Below are 24,092 nucleotides of genomic sequence, written 5' to 3'. Positions count from 1 at the left end.
CAATCCATAACAGACAGACAACAGAGAATAGGAATAAGCGAGTCATTCTCAGGTTGGCAGGCTGTCACTGGTTGGGTACCATAAAGATCAGTACTTTGGCCCCAGCTATTCACAATCTATATCAAGGATTTGGACATGGGGACCAAGTGTAGTATTTCCAAGTTTGTGGATAGAAAAAACAAATTAGGAAGGCGCATTGTGAGGATGATGAAAAGAGGCTTCAAAGGGACTTGAAGTGGACAATAATATAGCGGATGGAATATGTGGATCAGTGTAAAGTCATCCACTTTGATTGAAGGAATGAAGGTGCAGAGTGTTAAATTGCGAGAGACTGGGAAGTGTTGATGTCCAAACGGGTCTGGGTGTCCTTGTTCATAAGTCACTGAAAGTTAATGTGGGTGCAGTAAACAAATAGGGAGGCAAATTATATGTTGGGCTTTATTGCAAGACAATTTGATTACAATTCTAAAAATGTCTTTCTTCAATTATATAGAACCTCAGTGAGACCACGCCTGGAATATAGTGTACAGTTTTGGTCTCCTTACCTAAGGAAGGATATACTTGCCAATGAGGGAGTGCAGCAGACGTTCAACAGAGTAATTCCTGGGATGGCGGGACAGTCCTATGAAGAAGGATTGAGGAGACTGGGCCGGTATTGTCTGGGGTTTAGAGGAATGAGAGGTGAAACTCACAGAATTCTTAAAGGACTGGGCAGAGTAGAAACAGAAAGATTGTTTCCCCTGGCTGGGTTGTCTGGAGCCAAGGGACACAATCCCAGGATTAAGGAATTTCTTCACTCAGAGGTTAATGTATCTTTGGAATTCTGTATTCCAAAGGGTTGTAGAAGCTCAGTCATTGAGCATATTTAAGACAAAGATCAATATACTTCTACATATTAATGACATCAAAAGATATGAGATAGATGATCAGCCATGATCTAGTTGAATGGTGGAGCAGGCTTGAGGGGCTGAAAGGCCTACTCCTGCTGCTATGTTCCTATAAGGCCATCCTTTTTCTTTTTTTTTCTTTTGCCTTTATGTTATAACTAATATAGCTACTCCACTGCTCCACCCATCCACCCTTTCTCTTCCCTTTCAAAATGTGTAAGTGTTTAGTTGCCAGTTCTGTTCCCTACATGGCTATTTTCAGTCATCCCTTTGATATCTGGATCCTCCTCCCTACAAATTATTGCCTCCAATTTATCAATTTCATTTTGCACATTGGATACATTGCTGTACCAGCAGTTTAGATGTTTTTTTCTTTGTTGACCCAGATATTCTGGTCTCTGGATTATTGGAAACCAGACATACAACCCAAGATGCACACCGGGACTCTGTGGAAGTCCCCTCACGCTGCCCTCCATAGGATTTACCATGGGAATTTGAAGCTCTGTTGGGCAATTCCCCAGTTTCCCAGATTCTCTGCAAAAGTCTTTAACTCTGTTCAAGGGTCAGAGGCTTCGGAAAGGTCTGTGGTATTTACCTCATTAGTTATCCAGACAATGTTAGACAAATTCAGCCTAACTCCAAAGTACCTACAAAACTGACTCCCCAATCATTGAAGCTGATGCCCCTGACTCCCCCCTTGAACTCCCCAGCAAACACCCTCAATCCCCTACCTACACCCTCAATCCAGTCTGACCGGCCCCCACCCTGACTACTCACCCTGACCAACCAATCTGACTAACCAGCTACCCACTCACTCCACCCAAACCACCTGCTATCCTACCCACTTCCTTACCTGGCCAATCCTCCCCACTCACCCACTTACCTCATCTGCCGACCCATCCAATTACAATACCCATCCACTCATTCATCCATTCACATTGGATATTTAAACTTACCATACAGCAGCTAGTGCTATAAAAAGGGGCCATGTCCTACCACCTCCTCCACCCCCCCAACATTACTGCTTTTGGCGCCAGTCGGCGGTCATCGCGCCGTTGGGGGAGAATTTCGCCCCTGGTCTCTGATCATTTCTGGTATCTTTATTTCTTTTGTTGTTCACTTTCTTTTCCTGCTTCTTTTTTCTTTGTTACTACATTTTATGTACTCCATGTTATGAGTCTCACTTGCAGCCCTAGTTATCCTTTGCATTAGGAGCCTTGTACCATATTGGCCCCCATTGCAAGGATATTATGCTCCCATTTAACCCTATAGTGTCAATGTATTGCACTAAAGAGGAGGGAGAATACTCTTTCCACAGATCATTCTGCTGTAATACAATATCAAGAGGATTAACTTCAGAATACACATTACAGAATTTTGTCAATCCTGGTTCAGTAGGTAGTACTCACACCTTGAAATAAGAAAGGGTGCCAGTCCCGTTTTTTAGGCTAGTTCGCGCTAGACAACAAAAACTTAAAGAAACCGCAATGACCTGGGTTTTTATTAGATTAACTGAGGGAAACATCCCCAAGAAGTTTGAGTCGGGCATTTTTACAATTATAACTGGCCAAACTCAAGGTGAGCGTTGAAGCCCTGGAAACTGAAGATACGACCAAAGAAATTGCCCAGGCACATTGATAGGAGATAGCTGCAGCAGTCATTTTACTGGAACGCGTTAAGTCAATGCAGAATATGAAAAGAAAATTGGGTGCTGAAGTTGGAAAATCTATTGATTATCTTTGAGGAGAAACCTTCCAAACCTTTTTTCTGGTCATTCATGGGATATGGCTGGCTGGGCTAGCATTTATTGCCTATTCTTATTTGCCCTGGAACTGAATGCATTGTATGTTTACAAAAAGTAGTTAGATATAGATATAGATAGGGTGAAGGGGATCAAGGGATATGGGGGGAAGACAAGATCAGGCTATTGAGTTGGATGGTCAGCCACGATCACAATGAATGGTGGAGCAGGCTCAAAGGGTTGTCTGGCCTCCTCCTGCTCCTATTTCCTATGTTTCTATTTCAGAGGCCATTTGAAGAGTGAATACATATAGACCAGACCAGGTACAATGACAGATTTCCTGAAGGATATTAGCGAACCAGATGTGTCTTTACAACAATCAGCAAAGATTTTGTGGTCAATTTTAGACTTTCATTTCAGATTTTGTTTAAATCGATTTCAAAATTCACTATCTGCCGTGGCAGGATTCGAACCGGGACCCCTAGAGCATTACCCTGGTTCTCTGGATGACTAGTCCAGTGACAATACCACTATGCCTCCCTGCAATCTCTACCGCCTAGAGAGACAAGGGCAGCAGATGCATGGAAATACCCCCACCCTCTAACCTGCCCTCCAAGCCACTCATTAACCTGACTCGAAACAGTATTGTCATTCCTTCACTGTCGCAGGGTCCCACTACATGAACTGCTGTGATTCGAGAAGGCACCTCTTCAGGGCAACTACGGGTGGGGCCAATAAATACAGGCCTAGCAAGGGGTGTCCACATCCTGTGAAAGAACAAAAAATACAGCCATCTCTTGATGCTGCCCTAAAGCATCAGTAAAGCCTAACACTACGCAATATGGTGTGTTATCCTCTCCAATCCACCAAGTGCCAGTTTTGGTTAAAAATCCAAACCTTTGTCTCTGCTTGGTCAATTTTAATTGGGTATTACAATTGACCTTTGGGCCTCTGGACTAAAGAAGAGGTAAGAGGGGTAGATTTCAGCCAGAGTTCCCAATCTTGACCACTGTCCCATGACCCAAGGTGCAAAGTGTGGACATTTGAGTATAGGCTGAGATATGCTTCCTCATCCCAACAATGGTCAAACAGTCTTCACTGATTAGGCTTCCATATTTAGAAGTGTCTCGTGGTACCTGACAGCTGCCATGACAGTATAGCTGTAGCCCAGCAGAGAATCAATGAGTTGAGGGGAAAATGAGGACAGACCTCGGGGAAAAGAACATTAATGCCACGTTTTGAGAGCCTTACAGTGAAGCGTGATCACTCACCTGTACCCTGAAGCTCCCGTCCCAAGCTGTCAGCACAATAACAATAAGCAGAAACATCAGCAAAATTCCTCCTGAAGGCACTGAATGTGTGGAATGCACCTGGGAATCTGGGAGGGAAAGTGAACAAATAATGTCTCAAATTCCACTTAACTAAAAATAAACTGAGAATAAAAACGTTATTCACAAATTAGCACTCCTTTATTTTTAGATTAGTTGCTTGTTCTGGCAAATCATACTCAGAACCAATAAATAAATAGGACCTTTTTAATTTGGATCTACTGTGCAACGTTTAATGTAAAACAAATATTTTAATCGGTTCCGATCATTATTTATTCAAGTGCACCTCTCTCCCATTCTGTCCTCCCAAAAATAGTAAATATGGCTGGAATACATTTTGTGATCTTGGCAGTAAATTGATACCTAAACACGTGACCTTACAGATTTGAGATTCAGGTTCTCCCTGGTGTTGTGGCAATTAATTATCCCTTTACTGGCATTACTGAAACAAGTTATCTAATTATAGGAGCTTGTTATGTGTAATGTGGCTGTCATATTTTCCACATTACAACTCTCATGCTGCTTCAAACGTGCTTCCTTGGCTGTGAGGCATCGTGAGATGGTGAAAAGCGCTATAGAAACCAACGTTTATTATCTTTCTTAACTGTTGTCAGGCTTTCCGGCCCTTGGGCAAAGCTCAATCCCATCCTCACCCGAACCTACTCATATATGTGGGAATGGAGGTGGACAGGCGAGAAGATTTGCGTTGCCGGCCAGCACGCTGGTTTTCCAGCTCCGTCCCACCCCAGGCCATTTTCCCAGAAGCGGAATGGGGAGGGCATGTCTGTCCACAGGTAGGCAATTGAGGGTGTTTAAAGGCTAATTAAAAAGGTTGGAGAGAGGTATCCTCCATCTTGAGACACCCTCTCTCTCACTTATCTGAAAATACAGCCCTCTGCTTCTCCAGTACTGGAAGGCCTCCTATTGTCCCTCCAGGTTCGGGAGCTCACCCACCATCCTTAATTGAATGGTGAACCCCACTCCCCCCACCTCCAACCACTAATTGACCAATTTGGGGAAAATCACTGCAGGGTAACTTCCCCACACAGTGCAGGGATCTCAGCTACATTGACTCTGACATGGGGGTCCCGAAACTTGTGAGGAAAATTATGTCCATGGTCTCTACTCTTTGACCCATGTGGGCAAAGTAGCTCCAAGCTGTGAGACGATGACAAGATAGAGCAAAGAAAGAATTTGCATTTATTGCCTTAATTGCCTCACAGCATTTCACAACCAAATATTTTTGAAGTTATATTATTGTCACTCTTGCAATATGGAAATTGGAGCAGTAAAATTGTGGCACAGCATGACCCCACAACTAATAGCGATTAGATCACCTGTGTTAATTACTGATTGAGAAGTAAATGCTGCCCATCCACCAGATGATCTCTCTCACACTCGTTCAAATAGTTCAAATAGGGAGGACAGACAGACTTCAGTTTAACATTTAACTTCTCTCTCTCACTCATGTGTCAGTCTAGATTGTGTAATTAGGTGAGAATGCTACCAATGAGCCAAAGGCTGACACCACAAACACATGAAAACCAGAGTCAGAAAAGAGCAAAGGCATTTCAAGCCTGCACAATAAATATATCCATACACTGTTCACCAATCCCCTGACCACACAATCTCTGAGATGGAGAAACAACTCAGCAATCAATTCTTGAAGAACTGTCAAGTTCCCGAGGCAGTTAAGCATGACCCAGGTGAAATGATGATTCATAACTCCTCACCATCCTCGTTAATGAGGAACTCATTTGTTACTACGAGAAATGTGTTTTTTGTCTTGTAAAGTTCTCTATGGGGGTTGGTTAGTACAGTTGGCGAGATTGATAGAATGTGATGCAGAATGACACCAATGGCACGAGTTCGTGGAGGCCTGCCTCCTCGACTTTCCCCAAGCTTGTGAAGTGATTCTTGTTAAGTTATATATATTTTACCATTTGCCTATCTAAAATTAAGAGCTGGTCATTGACTTTAGGAAGTAAAGCACTGTACACACCCTTGTCTGTATTAAACGGGACTGAGGTAGAGATGGTTGACAGCTTCAAATTCCTAGGTGTGCACATGACCAAACATCTGTCCTGATTCACTCACGTCAAAAGCACAACAACACCTATACTTCCTCAGGAAACTAAGGAAATTCGGCATGTCCACACTAACTCTTACCAACTTTTACAGGTGCACCATAGAAAGCATCCTATCAGGCTGCATCAGAGTCTGATAGGGCAACTGCTTGGCCCAAGACCGGAGGAAACTACAGAGAATCGTGAACACCGCCCAGTCCATCACACAAATCTGCCTCCCATCCATTGACTCTGTCTACACCTCCCGTTGCCTTGGGAAAGTAAGCAGCATAATCAAAGACCCTTACTCACTCTTCCAACTTCTTCTATTGGACAGGAGATATAAAAGTCTGAGAACAAGCACTAACAGATCCAAAAACAGCGCCTTCCCCGCTGTTACCAGACTCCTAAATGACCCTCTTGTGGGCCACCCTGACTAATATTACACTCCTGTATGCTTCACCCGATGTCTATTTACTGTGTATTTTATGCTTGCCCTATTATGTATCTTCTTTTCATGTACGGAATGATCTGATTGAGATGCACGCAGAACAATACTTTTCACTGTACCTCGGAACACGTGACAATAAATAAATCCAATCCAAATCCAAATAATGCTCAATGGTACTTTATGGACTACGGCTAATTATTTTATCAAAGGACTGGGGAGACTCCTTAACCCACAATGTAGTTGGACAGTTATTTCAAGAGTACTGTCTCCAAGCTGCCCATGGGTCAGCAATGAATCCACAGCGAGGCCCGATTCTTCATTCGAAAGGCCCTACCTGATTTCAGCAAGGGCAGCGCTCAGGATCACTGGTTTGGGAAACGCAAAACAACCACAATATCAACTTGTATTTGCAAAGCCTTTAATGTAATGAAACATCAAAAAGGTACTTCACAGGAGCATTATCAAACAAGATTTGACACTGAGCAACATAATGAACTTTAAGTGGCTGATGACCAAAACCTTGGTCAGAAGAAAGTTTTAAGAAGTGTCTAGACTGCCATCATGTGGCTGATGCTGGACATTGTTAAAATAGAACATCTGATCATAGAGAGTTGGTTTAGTTGCAATGCCCCATGCCACCCCTCACCCCACCCTCACCAACTACCCCCCCCCCCCCCCCCCCCCCAGGTCGAACAATTCAGTTCATGTCTTTAAAAAAGCACTTTGCCGATGGCACCCTAACTGTGCATGGATTAAGATAGGAGGGGGGAAATGTTTCAGTTCAAAGTGTCAATTTATTTTCGTGCAATTTTGTTTGCAGAAGTGCATTACCCTTAAAGTACATATCTACACCCACTTTTCTCGTTATGCAATCTGCTCCTTTACGCTGGTAGAGTTTTATAGCAATATGAAATGGGCATGTACATCAGATAGGCTTACAGCACAACGGGCCCCATCAATGTGTAATTGTATGTCCTCTGTGCAGCAGAATGGTCTGAAATGAATCAGTTGCCCTCTTTCAGCTTACACCTTGTCCATGTGACAGGTTTTGTGTTTGGTCTTTTGTTTTTGTGCTTGAAACTCAATGTGGTAAACCACTGTGTTCCTATATTAAGGGTTGTACAGTAGAACCTGCACTACAGGTTCAACTGGGCCCCTGCATGCTAGCTCCGCCCAGGGGCCGCGTTATAAATATGCGTGGCCTTCAGCTAACAGCCATTTCATCAGCTGCTGTAGGAGGCCACACTTCAGATACTAATAAAGCCTCAGTTTGAATTCAACTTTGTCTCCAGCCAAATTGATCGTGCCTCACTCAAGATCAGCCATGATCCTATTAAATGGTGGAGCAGTCTCGATGGACCATGAGGTCTACTCCTGCTTTTATTTCTTGCCTTGTGATCTTCCAAAATGAATTGTGCATCTCCGCCTCATGGAGGGATGAATAACAGCAGCTATCATTTTAGCTCTGCCATGCTGTTTTCAATGTGTGCTTCTAAATGATGATTTATTTTACTAAAGTAAGAAAATTATTGTCTTTTTAAAATGTTGTTGTTCAATTTGCCAGTGTTACAGGGTAGTACGAGATCTTATTAAATACAGGGGGCAGGTTTCTCTGTTCCGCCACACCAAATTCCTGGTGCGGCACGTTGTTGGGATTCTCCGTTTCGCCAGCTGGTCAATGGAGTTTCCCATCGTGGGGCAGCCCAACGCCGTCGGGAAACCCCCAGCCTGCAAAACGGAGGATCCCGACAGCGGAGAATACTCTCAGGAGGCTTCCCCCGTTACATCCTCTGTAAACTTAGGCTCATCTTGCCAATTTCCTAACTTGGACCAAGTCTCATTCACAGATCACCCATGTGCTCTCTGAGCTACACTGGCTTCCAATCCAATCACTTAAACTCAATTTCCTCTCTCTTACCTGTTAAAGTTATTGACTAAGTCGAAGACCATCATATCGGTTGTGTTGACAAACCTGCACTGGACAGGTAAAAAATGTCCATCTTTAGAACACTGGGGTGGTGTCTTTACCCCAGCACTGTGGAGAACCCGCCGATCTTCAATCTCACAGCTTGCAGGACCTTTATACAAAATAATGTGAGTAAGAAAATAAAAGTTTCATCTGAGTAATTCTGGAAAAGTTCCCTCTCAAATCAGAGCCTTGCCAATGGCAACTAAATCGGCCTATAAAATAGCCCTGATTTTCTGACACACTGTTAGAAAGATTTCTGGGATTTCCGAAGGTTCTACCACCATGTTAGTCATATTAGTTCAATTAAGAGGGGTGAGTATATCGTGGGTTAGTTTTACACCAAAGCTCTTTCTACTCGGGTAATTAGCCATAGTCCATGAAAGACTGTGGGCCTCTCTCTGTTAGAGAGATACAACTGATTAAATAATTTGAGGGGCACCGCTTCACGCAGCTATTAATGGCTTTAACACACTAGGGCCAGGCAATGAAAATTCAACCTTCACTGTTCAGTGGCCTAAGTAGTGAAACCCCAATGTTTACAAACATTGACCACCTCAAAGAGAGGTAAGTACAGTGCAATCACATACTTGAGTGATTGGAATGCACTTAGTGCTTGGAATGTACTTGCCTCTCTTTACCCCACTAAATGGATACAAATGGGTTATTAAGACCCATTTGCATTCATTTACCTGCTCCCGCTGGCACGCCATCAGGGAACGCTATCTGGGCATCCTGGAGCAAAGAATCCCACCCATAGTCTCTCAAACGGAGAATCCTGCCCATTAACTCTGTTTCTCACTCTACAGATGCTGCCAGACTTGATGAGGTTTTCTGACACTTTCTGTTTTTATTTAAAAATCTTTGTCTCTTTGATTTGAGGGAAAATACGAAGACTTACACTGAACTGGGCGCTTGGCTTGGCGTGTGCCATAAATCTCCATCCCAACGCTGTCGACACACCAGCATTGTCCAGAGTCAGTGTCACACTGCACAGCTTTGTAATCCCCTGTTTGTGTACATTGTGGGATATAGGAGGTACTGCTGCTGTTTACATACCCGCTCACCAGAACCTGCTGCCGATGGAGCTGGCAGGATGACAAGCCTGCAGAGAAACCAAGAAAGGGTAATATAATAACAGAAGTAAAACCATAGCATTGAAGGAAATGCAAAACCCTGAAACATAATGAACCACGGTCATCACAAGAGAGTTACTGAAAACTATTTGAGGGGTTCAGAGATTAGCTATAAAATAATGGTTACTTGGGAGTGAGTTTCAAGTGGGAATTGAGGCTTTTAGATGGATTGTCTATGGAGGTTAGCCGAGGTGACATATAGGGTAGAATCTAATTGAAAGGGTCAGTAGCATGTTTAGAAAAGTGGTTACACTGCAGCTAAGAAGTACACAAGCAGAAAAGGAATGAGTGACCACCATAATACCTAAAGGAAGTAGTCAGATCGTTCAGGCATCCCCCTGAGGCTATCTTTCTCTCAGACCGCTTTACCATTTTGGATAATGGTGAGCAATATGGTTCCTCAGAGGTCTGTAGCAAGGGCCAAGTTTATGGCACCATGAGTGGCTCGGCTGCACTGGGGGGGGGGGGAGGCGGAAGAGTGTAAGTGTTATAGTGGTAGGTGATCCATAATTAGGGGAGCAGACAGACCTTTCTGTGACTCCAGGATGGTATGTTGCCTCCCTGGTGCCAGGATCAAGAAAGTCACTGACAGGCTGCAGGCATTCTTTTGGGGGAGGGGGCACAGCCTGAGGTCGTGGTCCACATTGGGACCAATGACATAGATAGGAGAAAGGATGAAGTTCTAAAAGCAGATTCCAGCAATATGGAAGGGAATGAAAAAGCAGGACTTTAGGAGCAGTTATTTCAGGATTACTCCCATGGATTACAGTGCCATGTGCTAGTGAGCATAGGAATAGGAAGTTTGAGCAGCTCAACATGTGGCTGGAGACACTGAGCAGGAAGGAGGGCGTTAGAACCTGCTGGCGATGGAGCTGGCAGAAGGACCAGTTCTGGGGCAGGTGGGACCTGTACAGGAAGGATGGGATACACCTTAACAGGACTGGGACTAATATCCTTGCAGGGACATTTGCTAGTCCTGTTGGGCAGGGTTTAAATTAGATTGGCAGAGGGATGGGAACTGAAAGGAAATTCAGAAGAGAAGAGAAAAACTGGCAGTGGGAAGTAGAGGAGCATTAACTGATCAGGAGGATATATCAGAGAGCAGCATCAAAGTAAATAGAATACTTAGAGAGTTTGATAGAACTAGAGTAGGCTGCAGTAAGTCATGATGGGGTGAGAGTAAGGGAAAATGTTAAAGAGCCTAAATCAGGGTTAATGTGCAGTTATGTGAATGCACAGATTGTGGTTAATAAGACTGCTGACCTACAGGCACAGGTTGACAAATGGAACTGTGATATTATTGCTATAGCAGAGACCTGATTTAAAGAAATACAGGACTAGTCATTAAATATTCCAGGGTACAAGGAAAGGCAGGAAAAAATAAATTTGGGGGAATTACAGTATTGATTAAAGGTGGGATTACTGGAGAAAGAGGATGTTCCAGAGGTGTCAAGAAGTAAGAAATGAAAAAGGTACAATAAGATTGATCAGTGTGACATATAGTCCAGCCAACTGATAGAAGGGATGTAGAGAAATAAATTTGCAAAGAATTACAGAGAGGAGAGAGAATTATAGAGTAATTATAAGGTGAGACTTCAATTATCCAAATCTAGACTGGGTTACGAATAGTAGAAAGGGACAAGAGTTCCGGGAGTGTGTTCAAGATAATTTTCCGCAGCAGTATGTCTCCAGTCCAACAAGGTGGCAGGCACTGCTGGACCTGGTTCTGGGGAAGTCCCAAGTTGATTAAATATCAGTGAGAGAGCATTTATGGAACAGTAACCATTGTATCATAAGGTTTAGTTTGGCCACTCCAGTGCAAGCATAATTAATTGGGGGAAAGCAAATTTCGGTAGGATGAGAATGTATCTGAGCCGAGTGAGTTGCAACAAATATTGGCAGAAAAGAAAGTTGCTGAACAATGGGCCACCTTCAAATAAAAAGTATTGCAGGCAATGTGAGGGTACATTCCTTTGAAGGGGAAAGATACGACAAATAAATCCAGAGCACCCTGAGATGGAGGTGAAGATGAAAAGGAAGAAGTGTGCATATGATGGATGTCAGATAGAAATACAATAGAGAATCAGGCGAAATATAGAAGGGCCAGTGGGGAAATGAACAAACTAATGAGAAGAACAAGAGAATGAAAAGAGACTGGTAGCTAACATACAAGGGAATCCCAAGATCTTCTATAAACATATAAATAATAAAAGTGTGGTGAAAGAAAGAGTAGGACAAATTAGTGATAAAAAGGGGACTTGCATGTGAAGGCAGGGAAAATGGTGGCGGTATTAAACAAGTATTTGCATCTGTCTTTACAGAATAAGAAGATGCTACCTAGGCTGAGGTGAGTGACGAGATAACTGTTATACTTGTGGAATTGATAATTGAGAAGGAGGAGGTGTTAGAAAGGCTATCTTTACTTAAAAGTGATAAGTTACCAGGACAGGATGAGATACCAGGGCCAGATGAGATACATGCAAGGATACTGAGGGAGATGAAAGTGGAAATGACAGAGACACTGATGATAATCTTCCATTTTCCTTAGACCCAAGAGTGGTACCAGAGGACTGGAGAATTTCAAATGTTATACCCTTGTTCAAAAAGGATAAAGCCAGCAACTACAGACCAACCAATTTAACTTAACAGACTGTGAACTCTTTCCACCACCTTTACCCATTTTTATTTCTATCAATTTTATTTTATTTTCATTTCTTCCATTGATCTGTATTTCCCTCACCATTGTTCCCCTCCCCTCTCCTACTCCGCTTGGGCCAATTGTTCCTCGTTGCCCTTTACACACTGCTCACCTTTATTCTGCCATTCGCACATTCTAATCCCTTTATGTGCCACTATCAGCACCCTTCTTAGCCTTAATCACACCTAATTATATTCCTTTTATGTTCTGTCCTCAACATCTTTCTCTATCTCCATGTATAGCTGGCCCCCTATCCCGATCTACCGCTCCACTCCCACCCCACTACAGTATAAATCTGACTCCATTTCCACTTCTCTCTGGTTTTAAAAAAGAGTCATCCAGACTCGAAACATTAGCTCCCTTCTCTCTCCACAGATGCTGTCAGACCTGCTGAGATTGTCCAGCATTTTCTGTTTTTGTTTCAGATTCCACAATACGCAGTAATTGCTTTTAATTTAACTTTAGTGCTTGGGAAACATCTGGAAACTATAGTTGGGGATAGAATTAATAGTCATTTGGACAAGTTAAATAATTAAGGAAAGCCCGTATTGATTCATTTTGGGAAGATGTTTAACTTGCTGGAGGTTTTTGAGAAGGTTGATAATGCAACGCTGTTGATGTGGTGTATTTGGATTTTCAAAAGGCATTTGATAAAATGCCACACAACAGACTTGTAGGCAGATTTCTAGCTCATGGAATAAAAGGGAAAGTAGGCACTTGGATAAGAAATTGGTTGAGAGGCAGGAAACAGAGAGTAGATATAAATGGCTATTTTCCAAATTGGAGGAAGGTTTGTAATACGATCCCCCAAGGGTCAGTGTTGGGACCCTTGCTCTTCCTGATATACATTAATGACTTAGACTGCGGTGTTCAGGGCATGATTTCAAAATTTGCAGATGACACGGAGATTGGAAACATTGTCAATTGTGATGAGGATAATCTTGAATTTCAAAAGGACATGGACATGTTGGTGGATTGGGCAGACAAGTGGCAGACAAAATTCAATACGGAGAAGTGTGAGGTGATTCATATTGGCAGGAAGAATATGAAGAGACAGTCTAAAATAAAGGGAGAAACTCTAAAGGAGGTGCAGGAACAGAGAGACCTTGGTGTATATGTATAGAAGTAATTGAAGATGGCAGGGCCTGTTGAGAGAGGTGTTAGAAAAACATAGTATCTTAGGCTTTATTAATAGCAGTATTGAAAACAAGAGTAAGGCAGTCATTCTGAATTTGTATAAGACACCAGTTAGCTGTCATCTGCAGAACTGCATCCAGTTTTGGGTGATATCCTTGAGGAAAGATGTGAGGGCATTGGAGAGTGTACAGAGGAAATTCACAGGGATCATCCTATGAATAAAGCTATGCAGATAAACTGGGGAACAAAAGTCTTGAGAGGTGACTTGATGGAGTTATTCAAAATCCTGAGGAGTATGGGCAGGGTAAACTGTGAGAAATTGTTTCCACTCAGGAGAGCATCAAGAACTGGAGGGCACAGATTCAAAATAACTGGCAAAAGGGGTAACAGTGATGTGATGAAAACATTTTTCACCCAGAGGGTGGTTGGAGTCTGGAACAAACCTCCTGAGAGGATGGTGGAGACAGTTTCAATTGCGGTATTCCAAAAGGGGATTGCATTGCTATCTGAAAAGTAAGAACGTTAAAGGTTGCAGGGATGAGGCAGGGGAGTGGGACTCTGTTATTTCGGAGAGCCTGTGCAGACTCGAGGGCTGAATGGCCTCTTTTTACACTGTAAAGATTTTGTGATTCTGAGCTGGTTTCTCTGTAAAATAAGGCTATGTTTATACCCAACACCTCTCCCATCACTCATGGCACCTTCCCATGCAATCGCAGAAGGTGTAATACCTGCCCCTTTACCACTTCCATACTTAACATCCCAGGCCCAAAACACTCATTCCAGGTTAAGCAGCATTTCACTTGCACCTCCTTCAGTTTGGTCTATTGCGTTCACAGCTCCCAATGTGGTCTCCCCTATATCGGAGAGACCAAATGTAGACTGGGTGATTGTTTGCTGAGCACCTTGGGTCTGTGCGCATTCAGGACCCTGACCTTCCCGTTGCTTGCCATTTTAACACAAGACCCTGCTCCCATGCCCACATGTCTGTCCTTGGCCTGCTGCAATGTTACAGTGAAGCTCAACACAAACTGGCGGAACAACATCTCATCTTCCAGTTAGGCAAGCTACAGCCTTCCGGCCTGAACATCGAATTCAACAACTTCAGATGATTAGCTCTAGCCCACCTCAACCCCTTTGTTTTCATCCCATTTCATTTTACCTGTCTTTTACCATTTATTTCTTTCTTGTCTTTCTATATATATATTTAACCCCCCCCTATCTTACCCCCTTTCTTTAACTTTTCTCCCCTTTGCTTCCCCCTTCCCCTCCCCCCACATCTACATCTGTCACAGTTTACCCTCTGACGTTAGCTTTTCTGCTGTTTGGCCGTTCACATCTTTTGTTCTCTCTCGGGACTGCCATTAGCACTCATTCCCATGGTTTCTGTGATTGTTAGCACCCAGTTCCCTTGGTTTCTGTGGCTATGACTCATCTTTCATTCTCTCACTCCACAGTATAACTATTTCCCACTTTCTCTGTCTCTTAGCTTTGACAAAGAGTTATCTGGACTCGAAACGTTAGCTCTTTTCTCTCCCTACAGATGCTGCCAGAACTGCTGAGATTGCTGCCAGACCTGCTGAGACTCAAGTGGTTTTCATATAGAATAATGGTGACCTTGGAGTGAGTTACAGGCTGAAATCTAATCATGTGGATCTTTAACATTTCTATTTCTCAGTAGGGTCCAATTTTAACTCCTTCAAAATGGCCAACATTGGGAATGGAGTCAGGATTCTGGCCAAACTCATATAATTTTTCCTGGGCAGCAATGTGATACAGTGGTTAGCACTGCTGCCTCACGGCGCCAAGGACCCAGGTTCGATCCTGGTCCCGGGTCACTGCCCATGTGGAGCTTGCACATTCTCCCCGTTTTTGCATGGGTCTCACCCCCACTGTCCAAAGATGTGCAGGGTAGGTAGATTGGCCACGCTAAACTGCCCCTTAATTGGAAAAAAACTCATAATATTTGGGGCCCCCTTGGCGAGGCCCAAAGATTCAGCCCCAAGGTTGTGAACAACCTGGTTCAACCTAATTCCAGGGATGTGTGTGTCAATACAGGAATTGTATTAAAATGATACAAGTTTTTCCAGGAGACTCCTCCGTGCAGTAAATTTTTAAAGCCTAGCACACGAATACAAGGAGAATCAAAAAGTTGATCCCTGTCAAATTGTCCACTATGGTGAAAGGTTCAAATATCAAGAGGTGTGGAGCACAGCTAACAGAATTGGGATGGTTACAAATAAAAACAGGTTAAAAAAAAGTTATATACAAGAAGAAGGAAAGCCTAGCTTTTATTGTTCTCTTAACTGATGATTATTTAGAGTGTTCTCATATACTTACAGGCAGTTACTGGTATGGTTCGATTGAGGCCTGACACCTCATCACCTTCATTGTTGACACACCAGCAGGATTGTCCATCCTTTGTGCATTGCACATTCCTGCATCAAAGGAGCAGGTTATTAAACAATGGCAAACAAGTGTTCACATATTGCAACATATTGCAATATTTGGCACAGAGTTTCACTGGACCACAGCACAAATCACAGGATGTTCTGTAGAAGTACTGGCCCATCTTGAGGAGGACTTGTCTTTCCAGATGCTTACTTAACACCTGAAAAATCCAAGGTGCCTTGAATCCAATTCACAGACATCTATCCCTGATTTCTTAGATCTCCAAACTGATGTGAGTGAATCTCCACATCAGGGTTGAAGCCTCATAGCTTGGACTAGAATCATAGAATTCCTATAATGCATAAGAAGGCCATTTGGCACTTCGAGTCTGCACCGACCCTCTGGAAAGAGGACCCGACCGAGGCCCACTCCCCCACCCTATCCCCACAATCCCACCTAACCTGCACATCTTTGGACATCAGGGGGCAATTTAGCGTGGCCAATCCACCTAACCTGCATATCTTTGGACTGTGGGAGGAAACCGGAGCACCCGGAGGAAACCCGCGCAGACATGGGGAGAACGTTCAAACATGTGTTCCTGGCACTGTGAGGCAACAGTGCTAACCACTGTGCCACCATGTCGCCACCGGCTAGAATTGTGTTCCCTCAATTATCACAGATTAAAGGGTGATATATTCAAGTTGAATAAAGGATTTGTTCGAGTACATGGGGATAAATTATTTCCCCTGGTGGGGAGGTTCAGAATAAGGGGCATAACCACAACATTAGAGCTAGGCCATTTAGGGTGATGTTCGGGAGCAGTTCAAGTGTCAGTGAAAGTCTTCAACCCTCTCCCCCAAAAATTGTTACAAATTCTGCAAATTCCAAAACTGAACATTGAACATAGAACATAGAACATTACAGCGCAGTACAGGCCCTTCGGCCCTCGATGTTGCGCCGACCTGTGAAACCACTCTAAAGCCCATCTACACTATTCCCTTATTGTCCATCTGCTATCCAATGACCATTTGAATGTCCTTAGTGTTGGCGAGTCCACTACTGTTGCAGGCAGGGCATTCCACGCCCATACTACTCTCTGAGTAAAGAACCTACCTCTGACATCTGTCTTTTATCTATCTCCCCTCAATTTAAAGGTATGTCCCCTCGTGCTAGACATCACCATCTGAGGAAAAAGGCTCTCACTGTCCACCCTATCCAATCCTCTGATCATCTTGTATGCCTCAATTAAGTCACCTCATAACCTTCGTCTCTCTAACGAAAACAGCCTCAAGTCCCTCAGCCTTTCCTCATAAGATCTTCCCTCCATACCAGGCAACATTCTGGTAAATCTCCTCTGCACCCTTTCCAATGCTTCCACATCCTTCCTATAATGCGGCGACCAGAATTGCACGGAATACTCCAAATGCGGCCGCACCAGAGTGTTGTATAGATGCAACATGACCTCATGGCTCCTGAACTCAATCCCTCTACCAATAAAAGCTAACACACCGTACGCCTTCTTAACAACCCTCTCAACCTAGGTGGCAACTTTCAGGGATCTATGTACATGGACACCGAGATCTCTCTGCTCATCCACACTACCAAGAATCTTACCATTAGCCCAGTACTGTCTTCCTGTTATTCCTTCCAAAATGAATCACCTCACACTTTTCTGCATTAAACTCCATTTGCCACCTCTCAGCCCAGCGTTGCAGCTTATCTATGTCCCTCTGTAACTTGTAACATCCTTCCGCACTGTCCACAACTCCAACGACTTTAGTGTCATCTGAAAATTTACTCACCCATCCTTCTACGCCCTCCTCCAGGTCATTTATAAAAATGACAAACAGCAGTGGCCCCAAAACAAATCCTTGTGGTACATCACTAGTAACTGGACTCCAGTCTGAACATTTCCCATCAACCACCACTCTTTGTCTTCTTCCAGCTAGCCAATTTCTGATCCAAACTGCTAAATCACCCTGAATCCCATGCCTCCGTATTTTCTGCAGTAGCCTACCATGGGGAACCTTATCAAACGCTTTACTGAAATCTATATACACCATATCAACTGGTTTACCCTCATCCACCTGTTTGGTCACCTTCTCAAAGAACTCTATAAGGTTTGTGAGGCACGACCTACCCTTCACAAAACCGTGTTGACTATCTCTGATATCTCTGATATCTCTGAACTGAGATCAATTAATATTTTTAGCCAAGTGCGTTAAAGGTTACGGAACCAAAGCAGGTAGACTAGTTAAGATACTTTGATTTTATATGGCTTGCGAAGTAGTTACAGTTTGATGTTCAGGTCATTCAACAACTTCAAGTTGACACAGTGTGAATGGTTGTTGTACCTAAAACTAGCTTTCATGGTCCTATATCCTCCTCTATTATTGTAATTCTCACAATGGGCTTATTTTTTTTTTAAATCAGTGATACAAACTCCTCCCTCTCCCGTCTCCCCTTCCTCCACCCTCTTAATACTTTGTCAATCTTGGGTTCAGAGCTGATAGACTGCATTTAAACTAAACAGAACCACACTGCGCATGTAAATCCCGTTCCCTGATCTCTCCCTATACTGGCTCATGCGCTCGAAAGAAATACGGTAAACTGGATGGGTCTTCCTACCTGTACTTGCCATCTTGGGTACATTGGGGAATGTAGGTGTTGATTTTCTGCGAGGCTCCTCTCTTCAGCTCACATGAGGTCAGATGCTGGGACTCCTGCTGGTATTCTACAGTTCAGCACATTTAAGAATCAACACAAAAATAAAAGAGGACGTTATAGAAACATGTTTGTTTATATTGAGATAAACCTGGCAATAATTGCCTGCAATGACTGCGACACCCATTATACAGAATAAATGTTGAAAAATGATACCTACTTATGTATTTTTTAAATGATTTATTCTTGGGATGAGAATGTCACTGGCAAGGCCTCAATTTATTGCCCATCCTTATTTGCTCGCGGAAGGTTTAAGTGGGCCTTTGCCTCGAATTACTGGGAGAGTTTTATTACAATCAAGTGGCCTGCTAGGCCACATCAGAGAAGAGTCAAGAGTCCTATTTTGGCCAGATGAGGTAAAGGTGTCCAAATTCCTTCCCAAAAGGACGTTCACGAACCAGTTGGGAATTTGTTTTGCAAAAATCTAAAAGCTTAATGCTCACAAAATCTAAACTGAATACAAATTTACACACTGCCAAATGGCAGAATGTGAACCCACATTCTCTGAATCATAGAATCCCACAGTGCAGAAAAAGGCCATTCAGCCCATCAAGCCTGGCCCTCTGAAAGAGCGCCATACCTAGGCCCACACCCCTGACCTATCCTTGTAACCCCACCTAACCTTTGGAAACTAAGGGGCAATTTAACTTGGCCAATCCACCTAACCTGCACATCTTTGGACTGTGGGAGGAAACCAAAGCCTTGCAGATGCTGGGAGAAAACCCTTGCAGATGCTGGGAGAACGTGCAGACTCCACACAGACAGTGACCCAAGGCTGGAATTGAACCCGGGTCCCTGGCGCTGTGAGGCCACCGTGCCGCCCCCAAATTACTATCTGAATTCCCAGTCTAGTATCACTACACTACCATACTCATTCTTAATATAAAAATACTTTCATGGGTATACCTCCGATTAAATCTTTGAACCTTATTGTTAACACGAGTTTAAATGGCCCGATTATTAATTCAGAATGCAGATCTTCCAACATTCATCATTTATTCTGATGAAATAGGGCAGCACGGTAGCATTGATTCTGGATATGAGCGAAAGTAACAGGGTAGTTATTATGGGAGACTTTAACTTTCCAAATATTGACTGGAAAAGATATAGTTCGAGTACAATAGATGGGTCGTTTTTTGTACAGTGTGTGCAGGAGGGTTTCCTGAAACAATATGTTGACAGGCCAACAAGAGGCGAGGCCACGTTGGATTTGGTTTTGGGTAATGAACCAGGCCAGGTGTTGGATTTGGAGGTAGGAGAGCACTTTGGGGACAGTGACCACAATTCGGTGACGTTTACGTTAATGATGGAAAGGGATAAGTATACACCGCAGGGCAAGAGTTATCGCTGGGGGAAGGGCAATTATGATGCCATTAGACATGACTTGGGGGGGATAAGGTGGAGAAGTAGGCTGCAAGTGTTGGGCACACTGGATAAGTGGGGCTTGTTCAAGGATCAGCTACTGCGTGTTCTTGATAAGTATGTACCGATCAGGCAGGGAGGAAGGCGCCGAGCGAGGGAACCGTGGTTTACCAAGGAAGTGGAATCTCTTGTTAAGAGGAAGAAGGAGGCCTATGTGAAGATGAGGTGTGAAGTTTCAGTTGGGGCGATGGATAGTTACAAGGTAGCGAGGAAGGATCTAAAGAGAGAGCTAAGACGAGCAAGGAGGGGACATGAGAAGTATTTGGCAGGAAGGATCAAGGAAAACCCAAAAGCTTTCTATAGGTATGTCAGGAATAAGCGAATGACTAGGGAAAGAGTAGGACCAGTCAAGGACAGGGATGGGAAATTGTGTGTGGAGTCTGAAGAGATAGGCGAGATACTAAATGAATATTTTTCGTCAGTATTCACTCAGGAAAAAGATAATGTTGTGGAGGAGAATGCTGAGCCCCAGGCTAATAGAATAGATGGCATTGAGGTACGTAGGGAAGAGGTGTTGGCAATTCTGGACAGGCTGAAAATAGATAAGTCCCCGGAACCTGATGGGATTTATCCTAGGATTCTATGGGAGGCCAGGGAAGAGATTGCTGGACCTTTGGCTTTGATTTTTATGTCATCATTGGCTACAGGAATAGTGCCAGAGGACTGGAGGACAGCAAATGTGGTCCCTTTGTTCAAAAAGGGGAGCAGAGACAACCCCGGCAACTATAGACCGGTGAGCCTCACGTCTGTAGTGGGTAAAGTCTTGGAGGGGATTATAAGAGACAAGATTTATAATCATCTAGATAGGAATAATATGATCAGGGATAGTCAGCATGGCTTTGTGAAGGGTAGGTCATGCCTCACAAACCTTATTGAGTTCTTTGAGAAGGTGACTGAACAGGTAGATGAGGGTAGAGCAGTTGATGTGGTGTATATGGATTTCAGCAAAGCGTTTGATAAGGTTCCCCACGGTAGGCTATTGCAGAAAATACGGAGGCTGGGGATTAAGGGTGATTTAGAGATATGGATCAGAAATTGGCTAGCTGAAAGAAGACAGAGGGTGGTGGTTGATGGGAAATGTTCAGAATGGAGTACAGTCACAAGTGGAGTACCACAAGGATCTGTTCTGGGGCTGTTGCTGTTTGTCATTTTTATCAATGACCTAGAGGAAGGCGCAGAAGGGTGGGTGAGTACATTTGCAGATGATACTAAAGTCGGTGGTGTTGTCGACAGTGTGGAAGGATGTAGCAGGTTACAGAGGGATATAGATAAGCTGCAGAGCTGGGCTGAGAGGTGGCAAATGGAGTTTAATGTAGAGAAGTGTGAGGTGATTCACTTTGGAAGGAATAACAGGAATGCGGAATATTTGGCTAATGGTAAAGTTCTTGAAAGTGTGGATGAGCAGAGGGATCTAGGTGTCCATGTACATAGATCCCTGAAAGTTGCCACCCAGGTTGATAGGGTTGTGAAGAAGGCCTATGGAGTGTTGGCCTTTATTGGTAGAGGGATTGAGTTCCGGAGTCGGGAGGTCATGTTGCAGCTGTACAGAACTCTGGTTAGGCCGCATTTGGAGTATTGCGTACAGTTCTGGTCACCGCATTATAGGAAGGATGTGGAGGCTTTGGAGCGGGTGCAGAGGAGATTTACCAGGATGTTGCCTGGTATGGAGGGAAAATCTTATGAGGAAAGGCTGATGGACTTGAGGTTGTTTTCGTTGGAGAGACGAAGGTTAAGAGGAGACTTAATAGAGGCATACAAAATGATCAGGGGGTTAGATAGGGTGGACAGTGAGAGCCTTCTCCCGCGGATGGAAATGGCTGGCACGAGGGGACATAGCTTTAAACTGAGGGGTAATAGATATAGGACAGAGGTCAGAGGTAGGTTCTTTACGCAAAGAGTAGTGAGGCAGTGGAATGCCCTACCTGCTACAGTAGTGAACTCGCCAACATTGAGGGCATTTAAAAGTTTATTGGATAAACATATGGATGATAATGGCATAGTGTAGGTTAGATGGCTTTTGTTTCGGTGCAACATCGTGGGCCGAAGGGCCTGTACTGCGCTGTATTGTTCTATGTTCTATGTTCTATTGTGGATAGCACAATTGCTTCACAGCTCCAGGGTCCCAGGTTCGATTCCGGCTTGGGTAATTGTCTGTGCGGAGTCTGCACATCCTCCCCGTGTGTGCGTGGGGTTCCTCCGGGTGCTCCGGTTTCCTCCCACAGTCCAAAGATAAGGTGGATTGGCCATGATAAATTGCCCTTAGTGTCCAAAATTGCCCTTAGTGTTGGGTGGGGTTGCTGGGTTATGGGGATAGGGTGGAGGTGTGGACCTTGGGTAGGGTGCTCTTTCCAAGACCCGGTGCAGACTCGATGGGCCGAATGGCCTCCTTCTGCACTGTAAATTCTATGAAATATCTGTGATTCTTTCAACCTGTCGACAACAGGAACATTGATTTATCAAGAGCTCTTCCAGTGTGTGTCAGGATGTCTCAGAGCAACTAGCTGAGAAGACGACATACAATAGACATTAGCAGGAGGAAGATGGAGGGAAGCTGCATGGCAAATTGAAGGAATGTTTGAAGAAAAGGGTTTTGAAAGCATGGTGGGAAATGAGAGAGAACTGGAAATGGAGTTTCAGAGGAAAACGCTGGAGTGAAAAGGAATGAGAAAAATGAAAAGTATTATACGAGCAGATAGAGATGGGCTGAAGAGATGACTTGTGTCAAAAGGGAGGAACAAGTGGGCAGCACGGTGGCGCAGTGGGTTAGCCCTGATGCCTCACGGTGCTGAGGTCCCAGGTTCGATCCTGGCTCTGGGTCACTGTCTGTGTGGAGTTTGCACATTCTCCCCGTGTTTTCGTGGGTTTTGCCCCCACAACCCAAAGATGTGCAGGGTAGGTGGATTGGCCACGCTAAATTGCCCCTTAATTGGAAAAAAAAAATGAATTGGGTACTCTAAATTTATTGGATAAAATAAAAAATAAAAAAATCAAAGGGAGGAGCGTAGATGCATGTGAAGCTTTCTTTAAAATAAGAAAGATTTGCATTTATATAGCATCCACAGGATGTCCCAAAGTGCTTTACAGCCAGTGAAGGACTTTTGAAGTGTAATTACTGTTATAATGTGTGAAATGTGGCAACCACCTGGAACACAGCAAACTCCCACAAACGGCAATGTGATTATGACCAGATATTTCTTTTTTGCAATGTGGAATACAGGATGAATATTGGCAAGGACACAGGGATAACTCCCCTGTTTTGTTTCAAAATAATGCCGTGGGATATTTTACCTCCAGATGAGGGTGTGACAATGCCCAACCAAAAAAACTGCACCTCCAAAAGCATAGCAACTGAAGGCCGAATTGAACCCGAGTCCCTGGCGCTGTGTGGCAGCTGTTGCTAACTTTTGGTTGGTTCAATTGGCTCTGTTTTATAACCTTTGCTCTCGAGTCGCCAGGTATCTTTATGATACCGCCACGAGGTTCAAGTTCAAGTAATGATCAATAAGTCAATACACCAATTAGTAAGATTCAAATCAAAGCACATTTATTATACACAGTAATCGCTACTCATGCATAAATTCTACTTCTAAGCTACTTCTACAACTAACAGGCCTATACTTAGCTTCGGACTGGCCCACCAGGTCAGGGGAACAAATGGCCTTTCGTTCGGGTTCTGAGTCTGCGGGATTCGAAGTTGGTACGGACTGGTAGTTAGGAGCGCCTATCTCGGAGCGAGCGTTGACTTAAGACTTACTGGATATCGGCGGCAGTTGAACCAGTCACTGTCAAGGGTTGGTTCGCGTTGCTGAGTGACCCGGTCAAGAAGAACGATTTGAACTTGGGGGCTTAACTTTATAGTCCCCAGGGGCTTCCCGCCTTTCGGGGCGGACCCTGTACCTGGTTCTAGGTGATTGGACTCCGTTCCAATCGCTGGGTTCGATTTCTCCAATACTGGAGCGTTTCCCTGATCGATGGGCGGTCTTGAGGTGTCCGTTAACCTCTTTTGTGTTGGCTCCTGCTGGCGCTGAGGAGTCTGGCTTGGCTTTGTTTATTCCAAATGTTTCGATTGTACCTGGGGATCGCTTCATTAGTATGTAGATGGCTGCTACATTATTATGCAGATGGCTGCTTGTATCGATGCTGTCTGG

At 44.0% G+C, this 24,092-nt stretch overlaps 1 protein-coding gene across 1 annotated transcript in view; it reads right to left on the bottom strand.

The window, feature by feature from the left end:
* Positions 1-24,092, bottom strand: part of tg (thyroglobulin) — a 613,433-nt gene that overhangs the window by 574,312 nt on the left and 15,029 nt on the right. The window contains exons 3-7 of the mRNA XM_072468601.1: positions 18,427-18,532; positions 15,748-15,845; positions 9,341-9,544; positions 8,392-8,551; positions 3,900-4,006 (exon numbers count right to left, since the gene is read on the bottom strand). Coding sequence (XP_072324702.1) covers positions 3,900-4,006; positions 8,392-8,551; positions 9,341-9,544; positions 15,748-15,845; positions 18,427-18,532 — 675 coding nt within the window. The remainder of the gene's footprint in view (positions 1-3,899; positions 4,007-8,391; positions 8,552-9,340; positions 9,545-15,747; positions 15,846-18,426; positions 18,533-24,092) is intronic.

The sequence above is a fragment of the Scyliorhinus torazame genome, chromosome 11 (assembly GCF_047496885.1).
Source record: "Scyliorhinus torazame isolate Kashiwa2021f chromosome 11, sScyTor2.1, whole genome shotgun sequence".
NCBI classification, from domain to species: Eukaryota; Metazoa; Chordata; class Chondrichthyes; order Carcharhiniformes; family Scyliorhinidae; genus Scyliorhinus; species Scyliorhinus torazame.
Note: the sequence above shows the minus strand (reverse complement) of the source record. Positions and strands in the feature narration are given on the sequence as shown.